Source organism: Uloborus diversus, chromosome 5 (genome assembly GCF_026930045.1).
Source record: "Uloborus diversus isolate 005 chromosome 5, Udiv.v.3.1, whole genome shotgun sequence".
In the NCBI taxonomy this organism is placed as follows: Eukaryota; Metazoa; Arthropoda; class Arachnida; order Araneae; family Uloboridae; genus Uloborus; species Uloborus diversus.
Genome location: NC_072735.1, coordinates 167,069,874 through 167,086,049, shown reverse-complemented (window position 1 = coordinate 167,086,049; position 16,176 = coordinate 167,069,874). Strand labels below are relative to the sequence as shown.

The following is a 16,176-nucleotide window of genomic DNA, read 5'->3' as shown; positions in this document are numbered from 1 at the left end:
TGATAATTTTTCTACTTTTAGATGAACGATTGAAACATTTACCTTTATTCCTGCAAGCTTTGGTTCTTTCTTTAGCAAGCTGACAAGAGCATGATAATCACACTGAGCAGCTTTTACAAACCATTCTTTCTTTAGCTTAGGGTCCAACTATAAAATGAGAAAGTTACCGTATTAAGGGTCTTTACTTCAAATAATGTTAAAAGTGATCATTTGATTGGACAAAAAACAATAATTAATTTTTGAAAAAGATAGTCAATCATTGGCTTAGCAAAAGTTGAGACAAAGACCTCAAGTCACGTGACTCAACAACGACGAATGGTTGACACGTTTTGAGTGAAACAAGCGAAAAAACATGATTTCTTCAAATACTTTGCTTTAAAATCTATCACGTGACTTGGGGTCTTGGCTTCACGAATGAAAGGCTTCACTCCTTCCATCTTATCTCTTCTCAATGTTGTCCGACTGTGAAAGAGGTCTCATCCATCATAGGCTTCATAGTAGACGGTTGATTGGAAACGATATGTGGTAGTGGTTTTGGCAGCCGTGAATGCTCGGAAAGCAATCGAGCAATCAGGGGACTAACCTGGTTTACACAAAGTGCGCTATTGTCTTGCATTTGATACCCTTTGCCATGTATTCAGTGGCAGCAAGGCTTGTCAACCAAAGGCGACTTGGAATTCTGGGTTCAGGTCTCGACGTCCATTAAGTTATTCGCTATTAACACCACAACTGTGGCAGTGTCGTCTGTATTGCTGTCGATCTTCTCAGACAAGTTGATAGCATTTAATAAGAGAAATATGGTTTACGGAACCGAATCCCGGTTTTCCTTGGGTGATTATGGCTATCGCATATACGTGTGGAAGCAGAGAAATTCGGCGGTATACGGAACAATCCATCATTTACTGCTTTGCTCCAAGAACTCTTTACCTTTTAATGCGAGTCCTCAGAAAACATTTACTACTGAGAAGCATGAGAGATGATTAGTTTCAGCCGTGCTGCAGCCTACTTTGACGATTGGCGAGTAGTTTGAAGGCCAGTAGTGCTGTCCCTGCTATTGAGTTACTCAATTGCCTTGAGTACTGGAGACAGTTCTTCGCTACATACTGCATGACTCTCGCAACAACATATACATACAAGGTACCATCTCTTTCATGGCTTACCATGTCACCACCTATGTCTAATAACTAGCATGTTCGAGATGCTAGTTTAAAGGCATAGGTGGTGTTGAGATGTCCCTAGAAGGCAATTTCAGCTTTATGATTCCCATGCATACACAAGGGTAGTAATGCTAGCCTTGCCATCCATCAGTACTTACACTTCATAGTTTCGAAAAATAAAGGTCAAAAAAAAAAAAAAAAAAACGATTCAAGATGAAAATGTAAACAGAAATATACTTACCACAGAAATAGAAATATTATCTTCTATTTCTTGACCCTAGAAATAGAAAGGGAACCCAAATTAGAATTCTCAATATGTTGGTAACACATTTAAAAATCTTAGCGAACGAGGTTGCGTCAGTCTTTAAAACAGTGATCAAATTTAAAAGTTCCCCATACTTAAGAAAATAGTTCAGAATCCTTAAATTTTCCAGTAACTAGAGAAAGTCTTAATTCAGTTCTATCCTTGAATTTTCTTTTCAGGATGAATTGATGAGGTGCAACCAGAGTGCTTTTTTTTTAAAGGTTACCCCAGCCAGAGAACTCATAGTCTTGGAGAACTCATAGTCTTGGCTCTCTCATACTAGAACTCATAGTCTTGGCAATGCTAGCAATATTTTCTTTGACAACTTAATTTGTAATGAAAATAATCAATTAAATATAATTGTTTATCGGTAAAATTTCGAGCAACCCCAAAAACAGGTTTTTGGGATCATAAGTGTGCTCAGAGTTTTAGAATTCAGAGTAACACTGTACTGGGAAGTCTAGGGGTTTGAATTACTCCTTAGAGGGAGGGGGGTTCCAGGACATTTTTTAAAAATTTAGCATAAAAGAAGCAGTATTAGGATATTTGAGGCGGATGAAATTGGTAAATTAAAATCGAAAAAAATGTGAGTTTTCCATTAGCGTTTGTATTTTTTGACAAAATGGGTTGCCAGAACACCTCTGGTGATCACAGTTGGTGCGCATTTGTTGGAAATAGAAAAAACAGAAACTAAGTGGGTATAAAAAGACATTCTGAATCACGTAAAAGTGATTTCAAACTTACTTTCACAAGGTAGGAGTTATTACATTTATCCAAACATATTATATAAATTTTTATCGTAATTATAAATACGTAATTTTACTCTACCTTGCTTATTCTGTTCTCTTTGTCAGGTAGTGGAGAAAGACATCTTTTAGTATTTTTCCTTTTTTCCATGTCGTCGAAATGCTGAACACGATCCTTCACCTTGCCACTGCTAACCAAGATCATTTTATCTCGGTTCTAAAATAATAATATCAATAGTAATAATAATTATTATAACAGTAGTAGCATCAATAATATTAATAATGGTAACTACGAAAATACAGTACTATTTGTTTAGAGGCTTGTTACCAGTGTGAGTGGCAGGTTTTATAGTTTCGCTTTCAGAATCGAGTTTATTTGTGTCATCACACTACCAGCTAATACATTATTACACAAATTCAAAAACTTTATACATTTTGAAAGCCTTAAACTTTTTTTTTATCTTTGAAACTTTTATTATTTTCTATAGTTTCCTTACCAAAGTAACTTGTTAGTATTTTCGTAAATTCCAGGAGGGGGGGGGGATTCGGTGCATTATGTATCGAGAGCAAATATAATGGCCCAGAAAACTGGAACAAAATATATTATGAGGTAAAATATTTAAAAAGTTATAGTTCCTTATACAATTTATTACTTGTTGATGTACATTAACACATAGTGATCATTGTGTAAATTCTAGTCAGTTATCGTTAATGCCACATATGGAGGCGGCGTATATGCTGAATACCCTTCCTCTTCCTATGGAAAAATTTCAAATGACGTATCTGAATACCACTTAAAGTTGGCAAGAAATCATTCAATAAACCGAAAAAGTAATGACTAGAATTTTGTTGACCTTAGTTTGTTTCACTTAATTAATGCCATTATAGGGCACCGAAATCACAGTACTTAATCGTTTTTAAGTACTAATTGTTATCAACTTTGGGAGTAATGTCAGAATTGAGTGCAGTTAATTTATCATTTTGTTTTCACTTATTGCCCGAAATTTTCTTCTGCAAGAAGTTGATGCTTCCCATGTAGCAGCGTGAATTAAACAAAAACATGTTTCCAAACACTTACCGAGATTTACAGCCATAATAAAACGTACCGTTTGCAGGTTATCGCTATCTGCCTTGATTTGCGTCTCAGCTGATTTCTTATCTTGAAGCTTACGTCTTCTTTCAGGAGGTACAGGTGGCTCGTCTTCTGTTGGGAGACGAGAATCGTTTCGATTTGAGTTCTGTTCCAAGAGAGATGGTTTCGTTTTATCTGGAACGGCGTTACCAGTTTTTTGAAGTAAATAGTTTGAGGCATCAAAGTTAGTTTCTTCGGCTTTGCCAGAATGATGTTCTAAGTTTGGTTGATAGTAAGAATTCCAATTTTCCTTAGATGTTTTTTGATCTCTCCCCTCGTCAAAAGTTTTTACTGGGGGGACTCCTAACTCGTTCATTCGGTTGTGATCGTGCACTGAAAGTGGATGAGATTGCTTAACAGGGGAACTTTGCATTTCCGATGCAACATTTTTGTCCTCATGTGATGAATTTAGAGGAATGTTGCTTTCATTAGATGGCCAAGAGTCTTTTTGTTGAAGTGCGCCTGAAAATTTCGATATATGGGCTTGCACCAAGTTATTTCTATCTTGTTTATTTTTACTATATCCCATCACATGTGATGAGTTGTAATCAGATCTATCGCTAACATTATTGTACATCCGGTTATCGTATGAACGATCATTTTGCCTAAACTCCTCAACTTTTTTAGGTATAGGACCTCCTAAACCACTTTCCCAGTACTGTTGTATATTTTCGTTCTTTCCGAAATCAGTCGCGATGCTATTGGCAGATTTTCTTGGTGGTGGAGGAGGCGGTGGTAGACCAACAGATTCATCCATGTAACTAGCAAGTTGTTGGTTGTAGTCCAAAGAGGAATATTCCGGAGCAGTTCTATTAAAACTATGTCTTTGTTGGTGTGTGTTATGGGGCCAATAATTGTCACCTTTTGAGGAACCATCATAACTATTGTTGTAAGAAACACTGGAAGACCTTGATGAATTGTTAAGTGCTCCTGTAGAACTAATCTGAACCCGTCGGCTGTCTTCCCTGAAAGAGCTATCGTAGTTAGTGTCACAGGATTGTGCTCGTGCCCTAGATGGCACGTAGTCTGGTACAATTGTAGTCGAATTGTGACGAAGAAATCGGCTGCCATCCCTCGGAGCGATTTCGTAATTATTTTCATAGAAATAAGTCAAAGATTGGAATGGTGTAGTATCACTAAAAGTTGAGTCATTTTGCGCGACACGACTGCGACCCCTCACAAAAGCATCATAATTACTATCGGAAGAAAAGCTAACAGATCTTGTTGGCGTGTTCTCAGATATCGTCGAGGTCGAGTTATGGTAGCTTCTATATCCATTTGACCCTGAATTTTCAGAACCAGCTGTTTTTTGGGTAAATGCTGATTCTTCTGATAAAGGTCTGTTACACCCAATCGACCCTAAAGACCTCCTGGGTGGCAATCCAATGTCTTGAGATTCAGAAAGAACGGATTCTGAGACGGATCTGTTTATCGGAGTGGGCTGCGATTCCCTGGCAGGGGGCTTTGTGACTAACTCGTAATCAGGGCTTTTCGCTGGTAATGTAGGAACTCGAGTATTCGAAGACAGGCGGTATCGCCAGTATGGTTGAAAGGTTTGTGATAACGGTGATGTGTAAGATCCACTGCTATCGGATCTGTCCGAAAGGATGCTGGAAGGCCCGGAATCATTTTGGTCGGATTTCGGCGAGTAATTGTTGTCTTGATACTCCCGCTTGAGTTCGATGAATTTCCCTTCCTGAAACATAAAAACACTATTACAACCCCTCACTTGTGGAAAGGTGGGAAAAGGTTGTCTAAAAATCTATGTACCTGAGATTCTCCAACTATGGCTACTGTATTGATTATGTCTTTGAATTTCAGTCGAGCCTCAGCTGAAACAAACAATGGGAAAGAAGAATGTTTAGTTTGAATCAATATGAATCTTAATACGAATTGAAAATTGCCAGTTCAATTAAATCTAAAGATATTGTCAGCTAAACAGGTTATAAGTGATCATTTTTAATTATTTAACTGTTTTATCAAGTAATGATAGTCAGTTACTATAGTTATTAATTATTAATTTAATTCAAGTTTGTAATTGTCTATAAAATTGAGGAATTAACTATTTATTAATTTCTTTAGTAGATTGTCAATAATTATATCAAAATTGCGCTGTCATGTTCCACGTGAATTTAAATTGTTCCAGAAGTCACAAGACATTTAAAAGACTTAAAAAAACTCATTTATTTTTGATATCACCGCAACTATAAATATTCGACTCTTCAAATGTGGAACCGAACCCCTTGCTAAGGGGCTCTCCACAAATGATGTCATGCTTTGAGGGGGTTCCTGAAATTGTGACAGTTTGTAACAAGGGGTAGAGAGGGGGGTGACAAAAAGTGTGACAACACTTATTTTTTTAAAATAAAATGTTCATATAAAACAGTGAGACCTGTGACAAAAGGGGAAGAATTTGAAGTGTGAGACTTTGTGACAAAGAGGGAAGGGTGGGTCAAAATGCTGAAAAAAGTGTGACATCATTTATAGACAGCCCCTAACACAAAAATAATAAATGAGACACGTTGAAATGGCAGCCGCAGTCACCTGTTGATTTTAAACCAAAAGTAACTGTGAGCGAGGAATAATGCATGACCCAGTCCAAGAGGCTATTCAGAGAGATTCAATGAATATTTACCACAGAGAGGGATACATAATGACGGTGATTTTATTCTCCTGACAAAACAGTATTGTTCGAGAAGAAAGAAGATGGGAGATTTTATCGAATCCAATTATCCTGCCACCGCTTCTCTCGGGTTATACGGTGATGCCTCTTTCCCATTCTTCATCAAGGGGAATTCATTCATGGTAATCCAGATGGGATTGAAAAAAAAAAAAAAGAAAAACTTGTGTGTTAGGGTAAAAAAATAGGGTAGAAGATATTGTAGCGGTGTGTTAATGAGTTGAAGTGGTAGGTTAATTTTAATTATTGTCCTATTAAAACATTCAAAGTAAGGGTTCCTGAATCTATAAGTTGTTATTCAAACTTGGATCATAGGGGACTTCAAGATGCAGGATCTTAGTTAGTGGAAAACAAAAATTAAAATTTTATTTTAAAGAACCCTTTTCAAAAAACTCATGATTACATACGATTAACTTCTAACGTTGTGTCAACACGTAACTGAGAAATAAAGAGTTTTTATTAAGAAAAAAAACTTAATGTATTTATCAATTAGAAAATAGGCTATTAAGTAACGCAGCCTAAAATAGGCTGATTAAGTAACGTAGAACCTATTTCAAAGTTATTAATATTGTCACATTTAAGGTCCACTAAATTGGAAAGAAAATACTTTTTTATCGACTACTAAACCCCAGGTAATGAAAAATGTATGAAAACTGCATGTTTTAAAAAGTAACACACGAAAATTGAAAGTTGTTTTGTAACTTTTGCTTATGTTTTGCATATTTCTCTAATTCAAAAATTAATTTTACGGGGAGTCTCGATTGAACAAATTCTAAATTTACTGTTTTCACTTCTAAATTCAACACTTTTACAGTATTACTCATTTGAGTCGGGGAAGGGGAGCATATTTTTAATTTAACATTAGTTCTTGTCGTAAAAGCTAAATTTGATCAATGATTTGGGTCACAAAAAGACAATAGAGAGTAGAGGAATAGGAGAAGAGCTGTTGAGCGGAAATAGCTCTAAAAAGTATTGCTGGTGAGGTCACTTTAATAAAAGATGCTACCCGTATGTTTCTCTCTCTCTCTTTTTTTTTTTTTTTTTTTTGTTATGGCATAAATGCATTCCTAATCAAAGAAAACGTGGAAGATATTTTTAGGCTGGTAATAAAATATTTTCTGCATTAAGCATCGTTCATTTCTTTCTTAATAACCTACGGCAGGTGTTCCCAAACTGGGGGCGGCGTCACTCTAGGGTGTCGCAGGAAGAAATGATGGAGTACCACGAAGTGTTCATGGTTATGGTAACAATAACATGTATGTAATAGGAGAGACTTGGGAGCCGTGAGGGATTTCCAATTCTTCAAAGGGTGCCACGAATCAGAAAATTTTGAGAACCCCTGGCTACGGGATTTGGAGAAAATGTTGATGAAAACTACAAATTTCTTACATTTTCTCTAAAAAAAGTGTCCAATAAATGTCTCCAAATGTCGCAAAATAAGTTTTAATGCTAACATTCTTTTAAAACTAATTTTAAACCGATGCATATTGTGCTTAGTAACACTATTAAAGGTTTATCAAAACGAAACTGTTCAAACCTTCATTCGTTACGCCTCTGTGGCATTCATACGTTCATAAATTGCATAAATAAATAAATAAGTATATATATATATATATATATATATATATATATATATATATATATATATATATATATATATATATCGCTCATTTGGAAAAACAGTGCCACAATACGAAATTTTTTAATTTTTTTGTTTTTTTTTCGCTTAAAGGTCTTCAAATGACATTATCTTTGGAAAATAATGACAGATGTTTTTGTTCTAGTATTAACCACTGGAGAGCACAGCAAATTTACGTTTCTTAAAGCAAATTTCCTGAAGAGTCAAACTTCAAATGCTTCTCCTGTAAAATTTCATTTCTTATATATATATATATATATATATATATATATATATATATATATATATACTAGTGGTACCCACACAGCTTCGCCCATAATAGAAAATTAAAAGGTCATTCGGTTCGATTATATATTTACAAATAATGGATGATGAATTTCTCGCTAAATTGCTCGCCCATGTTATGGTTCACGTTATGATAATTTATTCGGTAAAATGTTCTTAAAATTGGAATAGAAATAGAACAAAATCGAATTTTCGAAAAATCGCTTCGAGGTGCATACCCCCATGCTACAAAGTAATTTTGTGACAAGTTTCATGAAAATCGACTGAACGGTCTAGGCGCTATGCGCGTCACAGAGATATATATAGACAGACTTTCAGCTTTATTATTAGTAAAGATTATTAGCAATAGAAAATTTGAACAAGAAAAAATGAAAATTCGAACCAAAATCCCACAAAACACCCTGAGTTCTCATCAGGGGGACTCCTCAAGGGCAGGAAATATATATATATATATATATATATATATATATATATATATATATATATATATATATATATATATATATATATATATATATATGATGTGATACAAACAACATTATTTATGAGTGCTTCACATATGAATACAGAAAAACGGCAATTGAAAAACCATTTATGAAAAGAGATTTAAACAAGGAATAAGTTCCTAGATTAAGATTGAACGTCCGTCTCTCAGAAAGTGCATTCCACGGCAGTGATTCACTGCAGGCAACAAGTGAGTGCCCCCTCCCGTCCCGGGCTTCTCTACGGAGAACTTCACTTTCCCTGCGAGCGAAAAGTGAATGGCCTTGGTGGCAGACGACGCGCAGGTAGTACACACACAGGTATTAGGCCTAACTCAAAACAGCGGATTGACACCTGTTGGCATGGGGACCGAAGGGGGGCATCGGGGGCTGACCTACCTTGGTGCAGGGGGTCGTTGAGGACTGCCCTGAAGTTGGACACCAGCTCGTAGTTGGTACATCGTCCACCCTTTTGTAGCAGGAATCGGATCACTTCGTGGTTGCTGAGCTTCGGTTCCATCGCCTTGACGATCGACGCCCGTCAATTGTTTGGAGAGGGCGCCACCGTCGAGAACTGCCAGGCCGTATCTCCTGTCTGAAGGGAAGGATGCGGGAGTGAGATATGAGTGATTTCGCAAGTTTTCGGAAATAAACTCTTTATTTTGTTTTTATTCATTTCGATTGGTGTCTGATAAATTTAGTGAGGAGGTGTTTACACGCCAAAATTATGAATTTTTCTTTATTTATACATTTATTCATTTTCTCAAAAAACTATTCATTTGAAGGGATTTTTTTTATCAAGGGAATAATTATTTATTCTTAGGGCTTTAAGTCTAAATATACTTAAAAATAGGAATATACACTGAAAATGGTGAATGAGAGGTGATGTACTTATGTTAAATTGTTTGTAATGCAATAAATTTCAGTGGTTCGTTCACCATGTCGCAATTGGAAGGGACTCCCAAGATCAATGACCCCTCCTCTCCCGACGTATATTCAAACATGCGCGTAAATATTTTACTTAGATCTTTTTCAAAGGGCCCCTCAAAAATGATTTGTTACGGGTGCCTTAATGTGCAAATTCACCATTACTAACTTAATTGTACATTAAAGTTTTTTCAAATACCTTTTGAAACCTTTCGACTAAATTTATTTTTCGCAACCGTTTAAAGATTTATTTCAATTCATTTATTAATATATTTTTTAGGTTGGGGGGGGGGGGGGTCGACGCTACTTTGCTCTTTCATTAAGAATTCAGAACATTGTTTATCTTTTGTAGGAAGGAAAACTTACACTCTCACTGTGTGTGTCAAAGTCATTAAACTTAATTCTTTAGATTTTCCCCCCTTATCTTGTCCCATTAATCATGAGAATTTCCATCTTTTAAGTCGTAAGAAGTTTTTAGAAGCTACCCAATAACAATTATAGACTAGTAGCTGTCTACACAAAAACGTTGATCATAAGATACAAGGAAAATGTTTGCCTAAGAGAGCACTTATTTAGATGTTTATTGAGCGGTAGATCTAGCAGAGCGAGTAAAAGGGACTAAAGCAAGGAAAGGCGAAAAATGCAGAGTTTCTGCCCATTGCTGCAGAAGCTCTGTAGAAACTTTTAAGATGATGAAAAGGAACTTCTCCACTTCTTCTCATTCACATTTTCCATCAGTAAATTTATTTTTTAGGAGAGAATCACACACACACACAATTCGCAACACACAACTAATTAATTTTTCCACATACTGAAACAGTTTACATGATGGGCAACCAATTTGCCCTTACTCCCGAATAGCGGACAAAAATATGCCATAAAATGCTATCCCGCTATTCGGTCAGGAGATTTGTCAGTCATCCCTTGGTGACTATCTATAGCCATATGAAATCAGGCGCTCTCATGCATCTGCGCAGTGGGCAATCGCGGAAAGCTCCATTACTCAATTACGGAGATCATAGTTTATAATCTATATCCTAATATCATAGTTATAGATCCCATGATTTATAAATCATGGGATCCCTTTCAAGTGTTACGCAATGTAACCGCTTGGAATACATAATTTCTTATATAAGATATTTTCATGTTAAAAGAATAAGTTTGCAAAAGTTCTGCACAACATCCACAGGTTTTTTTTAAAAATTGGAATGAAATCTAAAGTTAATGCAAATGATATTTATTTGTCTCAAAACTCATTTTTTCGAATGAAATTTTTTTATGTTGGATATAGAAAATCGCTAGAGTAAAACCAGTAGTAACCACTTGCGGTGCACTGCTTTAGTGGTCAACTTAAACAGGTGGTCAACTTATAGAAGTTGAATTACATGATATAGATCTAATTCTGTGCCTGGATATATCGGTTAACTTACAAGGGTGGTCAACTTTACAGGTTTTACATTATTAATTCAAGGATATCGTAATGTTCTTGCACAACTTTTTCAGGAAAACGCAGAGTTTCCTCAGAAACGTTTTCTTCTTTGACTGCCCACCCCCGCTTTGTGCCTCCTTTCCAGTCCGACCGATTAGGGCAGGGGCTCTCTCCTGAGGAGAAGGTTTAGCTTGCACCTTATGATCCAGATTTTTGTAGAACCAGTGATTGATCTAGTACATTGACATCTTTAAAGGAGTCGCTTATCCTTTTTAATTGTTATTCATTTTCCCCTTATGATACTTTTCGTGGAAACCTCGTTTGTCCATGACACGTAATTATTTTCCCGCATCCGTTAGAGTATTTTCTTTCTATTTTTCAATTAATTTTTGAGATTTCTTAATTGTGAGGATTTTTTTTTTCAGTTAATCGTTAGAATTGTTTTCCTCTTAGCTCTTTACAATTTTCAATCAAGTATTATATTGATCTCAAGAATTTTTCTGCTCAATCCCCTAAGTTTTTCTCAAGTAATTTATATTTTTCTCCCAAGTTTCTGGTTTACCCCCCGTTTCGCCAACATTTAAAATTTCCTACATACATCAAAAGGTAAGATTAGAACTGAAAAACAGGAGGGAAGGACGTTTTATGTCGGCGAAACTGGAGGGCCACCAAATATCTGGCGTTTCTTCAGTCGTGATTGCGATTCTTTGAATTTTGTACGTAAATTAATTTCAAACAAAGGTAACAAAAATTTATGATCTAATAAGAGAAAAAATAAAATCATCATGCAAAGAGATTCTTAAAAATATTGTGCACTTTTCCTTAAGATTCCCTTAAGATTAAAATTAAATTCCATGATTTTGAATCCATTGTTTAATTATGAGAAAAGTAAAAGCGTAAATTATTTTGCTTTATCGTTATTTATTTCGTTCTCGGGAATCGATAAAATCAAGTCAGTATGCTTGATGGCCGTATTGGAGTATGGTATGCGAATAAGGCTTTCGATTTGGACCTTCCCCTTGCAAAATTCCTGTGTGTGCCAAAGCATTTCGCATACAAGCTAAAGACTCACATAAAATACTTTTTTTCCCCTAATGGTTATGTCTTTTTCGTTCATACTTATAAGATTACTTTCCTTATATGTTCGACTTTTCCATTTGAGTTTAAGAATCATTTTTCGATGATCATAAATAAAAAAAAAATTCTTTCTTAGTTTTTAGCATATTTTCTTTTAGTATTAGATGGCACTTGTACACATTTCCAAAGTTTCACACATTTTAAAGTAATAGTCTTTCTGGCCTTATTATCCCTGAAAAAACGACTTTAGAAACTATGAATTATTTGCTCAGTCTACGGCCTGTGAACAGATTTTGTCCGATCCGCAGGAAACTTATAAACTGAAAAAAAAAAAAAAAAAAAACTTTCTAATTTTCAAAATTAATTTGAATTCTGAAATTTTGAATTCAAATTATGTTTTTCGCAATCACGAGTTGCGACAGGACCCTACTCATTGGTTACTACCCCATTCGCTTGTTTCTGGAAACGGTTCCTGTCCCTGCTCTTGGGCGGTTACGTGTGTATAGTTGTGTATGTGCACGTGCAGGCTTGTGTGTGTGCGTAGACCTGTGTGTATGCACGCTGGCGTGTGTGTGTATGAGCAAGCATGTGTGTAGGACATGGATGCCACCGACTAGGAGCAGCGGCTACCTTGAGGAGTCGCGCCTGCAGAGGACGGTGGGCTTGAAAAAGGAACCGGACATCAAGGATGGTCAAATGAAAACAATTAGCAATCGTGATTGCTCAAAAAAAAAAAAAAAAAAAAACTAATATATTTCCTTTTTAGCGTTTTTACCATTCACTACGAGTACAGTACACGTCTCTCTTTTTCAAAACCCACCACTGGGCACTTAATTAACCAAAGGCTATCTTAAAAGCGAAAGGCCACGGCGCCCTCCTAAAAAGTCTTGGGGGAAACACTCGGAAAACTTTCCGCTTTCCTTTCAATGTTTCCATTCTGTTTTTAAAATTTCAGTGTCGAAAAATTCCGAAGGGGAGTCGCCGAATTCCCTGTAGTAACGAAATGTAGTTTAAAATTGGGTCGAGTATACTTTAGTTTTTAAATGCTTCCAAATGAGATCACTGAGCACCTACTCTCTCAAAAGTGACCAAAGATAGTTTTGTGTTTTTTTATAGTTCAAATTCGAAACGTTTTCGTTGAGAGCTTCCGATGCTTCCCTGTTTGATTAATTTTACCATGAGAAGCCTAAAATTGAATTTTTAAAGTTCCCATTTCGGAGAATTTCTGAGAAGAGCCCCCGACATTCTATTGTAAATATAAATAAACTAAAACAGACTTCGATTATGGAAAAAAAAAGTTAAGAAAACAAAATCGTGGGGGAACCTTTTCTTTTCCCACTCCTCTAACGTTACCGAAAACTGCAAAATTGCGGTTTTTGACATCAACTTTGAAAATATCGCTTTATTTTACGATTCACAATTTTCTTTTTTTAGAACTTTAAAATAGTTGTATAGAACTATAGTTGTAGTATAATGTCTTTGCTCGACTCAGAAGAATCGAGATTCGGAACTGTTTAATTTAACCTTTTTAATTTACGTAGGTGGGCCAAAATATTTTTTTGCCGACTGGGCCAAAGTCAGCCAGTCTGCCCTGTGTATATATATATATATATATATATATATATATATATATATATATATATATATATATATATATATATATATATATATATAATAGCGAATGATAGAGTAACGCTGACGTCATAAACAATGAAACTCGCGCCACGGCATGATAATTTGATAATATTTTTTGATATTATTTGACATGCGGCGAAATGCTTTTTTTTGACTGGGCTGAACTGAGTCCGGGAATTTGACTGCTTTACTGGTAATAATGTCATTTTAGGAGGATTAAGAATCGAAAAAGGGGTCAACACTAAACGCTATCTACTGGAGTTTAAGGTTAATCCACTGGAGTTAGGGTTACAATGTCAACAATAAAAATATCACCAAACAGTCAATGGCTTCGTTTAAATGTAGAAGCAATTTTCACCCGTCATACCTTGACGGGCGATTTTCTAGTTTTCTTGAATAAAAATAATAGGCACTCTGATGACCGTTTTCTTACAAATAATAAAATCGTTAAGTGGTTATATAAAAATAACAATAATGTCTTGTAAAATAAATAAATAAATGTAATGTGGGCGTATGGGGAGGAGGTCTGCCCGTGGATTGTTGGTCCGTCTCGCATCCAAAAATTCACTATGTGGCAATTGAGTAAAAAAGGTTGGAGACACCTGGTTTAGGATGTAGATAATATTTCAGTTGTATCTTAATCATCGTGAATAATAATAGAAAAAAAAAGATGGAGAAAAAAAGAGTAAGAAAAGATATAGCACATAGGCTGTACCTTGATCATAAAAAGGAAAGGGAAAAAAAATGCATTATATTCTGCGAAATGTTTTATTCCGGTTTACTGCTTACATAAATAAAGATACGTGGAAGTTACTTTTCCTATTCCTTCCGCGGAAGATGTTATTATTTACGTTTCGTGGTATACGTAATTAAAGAAATTAATCTCGTATTCATTAACCCCATCCTTCTAAGAAAGCGCCTCATAGAAAGAGAAATTATTGAACCGGCAAGGATCGTCTTCGATGGAATGAGATCTTGTAGAAAAATGGCCCGTGGAAGTTGTACTCTAATTAGTGCGGAATCGCTTGCAAGGTAATGAATACTTTTCATTTCACTTCAGCTCTGAAGTGGTTTCGCGCTGGCAATTATCTGTTTCATTGGGTGTCGTTACTATTCTATTGTGTTATCCAAGGAGCGATAAATGATAAGGCAAGCTACGCCCATGGGGTTGATTTACAAATTGAAATGGGGGGAAATGTAGGTCGGCTTGAATCATATCGGGCAAAATGCAGTGAAATTTACCTAAGAAAAGTAAAAGCTTTTTCAGTGGAAAGTTAAGAAGGTTTGAAAAAGTAAAGTTTGAGTATGGATGCTTAAAAATGTTTGGTTTTAATATTAAAACCATACATGGGGTATTTATTTTTTAAAAAGGCGGCGATTAGAGCTGAAAAAATGTGGGAGGGGGGGAAGCAAAAAAAAAAAAACATAGGACTTTTAGCGGCAGCACAAAAATTAAAGATAAAAAAGAGAAGAAAAAATTGTTGCAAAAAATTGTTAGGCTGGTTTTGAGAGCAGATAAGTGGTAGTTGATGCAAATTTAACAACTAAAGTAATGTGTTTCTTAAGACTGTGATGAATTATGGGCACAATAACTTTCCCCGAAGAAACACTTAGACATGAATTAGACTTACATTATTTATCCCAAATTATTTTGAGATGTCACAAACACTTGATAATAATTTCATTTAACAAGTTTGGCTCGTTTAAATAGAACAATTGATTTACTAATATCTAAACAATGAATACATGAGCTAAAAGTCACAGCTCGTGCTAAATATTGTTTCGTAAAGCAGAAATACAAAGTAAAATAAATAAATGTTCAAAAAAATTTGACATTTCTGCATTTTTTTATAATTTTTAATTTTGGTTCCTAAGTTGAAAAATAAAATTAATTAATTAACCATAAAAAGTGCCCGAATCGCCGACACTTTCTATCAAATGTGGAAGGGTACAGAGGGAAAGTCTCATCATTAAAAAACTGAATTTTAAGAAAAGCGTCGTGGAGTGTTTGACTGATGGAATTTTCTCCAATACCTAACAAATGTTACAGCTGACTTACGGGATGTTGTACATAAGATGATGGGAAGTGAAAAGTACACTTAGAAAATCCTGAACGAAATAATAAAAGCCATTTTAAAAAAGAGAGAGAGAATGAAAGTATCAAAAGAAAGAAAAACGAGTGTTAAAAGGAAAACTCAGTGAGCCCGCTTTCACATTGATCAAAATACCGGCCCATTGCACGTACTTTAACCAGCGCTAAGAAAGTTTCCTAGAAAAGAAAAAACTAATGGATCATTACAGATATAAATTGGAACCTAGTCTCTACCAAAGACAAAGTGGATTAGAGGATGTTTTGGCCTACTACAGGTTGTAATGTAAACGAAAGCTATCGAAAATCTCTAACACCGGGAATAAGCCTCGTCATTATAATTTCCAGAACTGCGGAGTCGGAGGGAAAATGGCCGACTCCTACAGCAAGGGTTTTAGAGTCTCCGACTCCGACTCCGTTAGCCCAAAATCAGTCCGACTACGAGTCCGCAAGTACTGACAGAGTTGCTGACGTAGAGGGAAAATGACCGACTCCGACTCTTGAAATTATAAACCTTCTACTCCAGATTCTGACTCTTCAACCCAGGATCAGCCCGACTCCGCAGCCCTGGTATTTTCTTTGTTAACGCACCAA

General features: G+C 35.7%; 1 protein-coding gene across 1 annotated transcript in view; it reads right to left on the bottom strand.

Annotated features, from left to right (window-relative positions):
* LOC129222650 (uncharacterized) overlaps window positions 1-3,420 on the bottom strand; it is a 48,759-nt gene extending 45,339 nt beyond the window's left edge. The window contains exons 1-4 of the mRNA XM_054857181.1: window positions 3,314-3,420; window positions 2,290-2,424; window positions 1,399-1,434; window positions 28-147 (exon numbers count right to left, since the gene is read on the bottom strand). Coding sequence (XP_054713156.1) covers window positions 28-147; window positions 1,399-1,434; window positions 2,290-2,412 — 279 coding nt within the window. The 5' untranslated portion in view covers window positions 2,413-2,424; window positions 3,314-3,420. The remainder of the gene's footprint in view (window positions 1-27; window positions 148-1,398; window positions 1,435-2,289; window positions 2,425-3,313) is intronic.
* Between the last annotated feature and the right edge of the window lie 12,756 nt (window positions 3,421-16,176).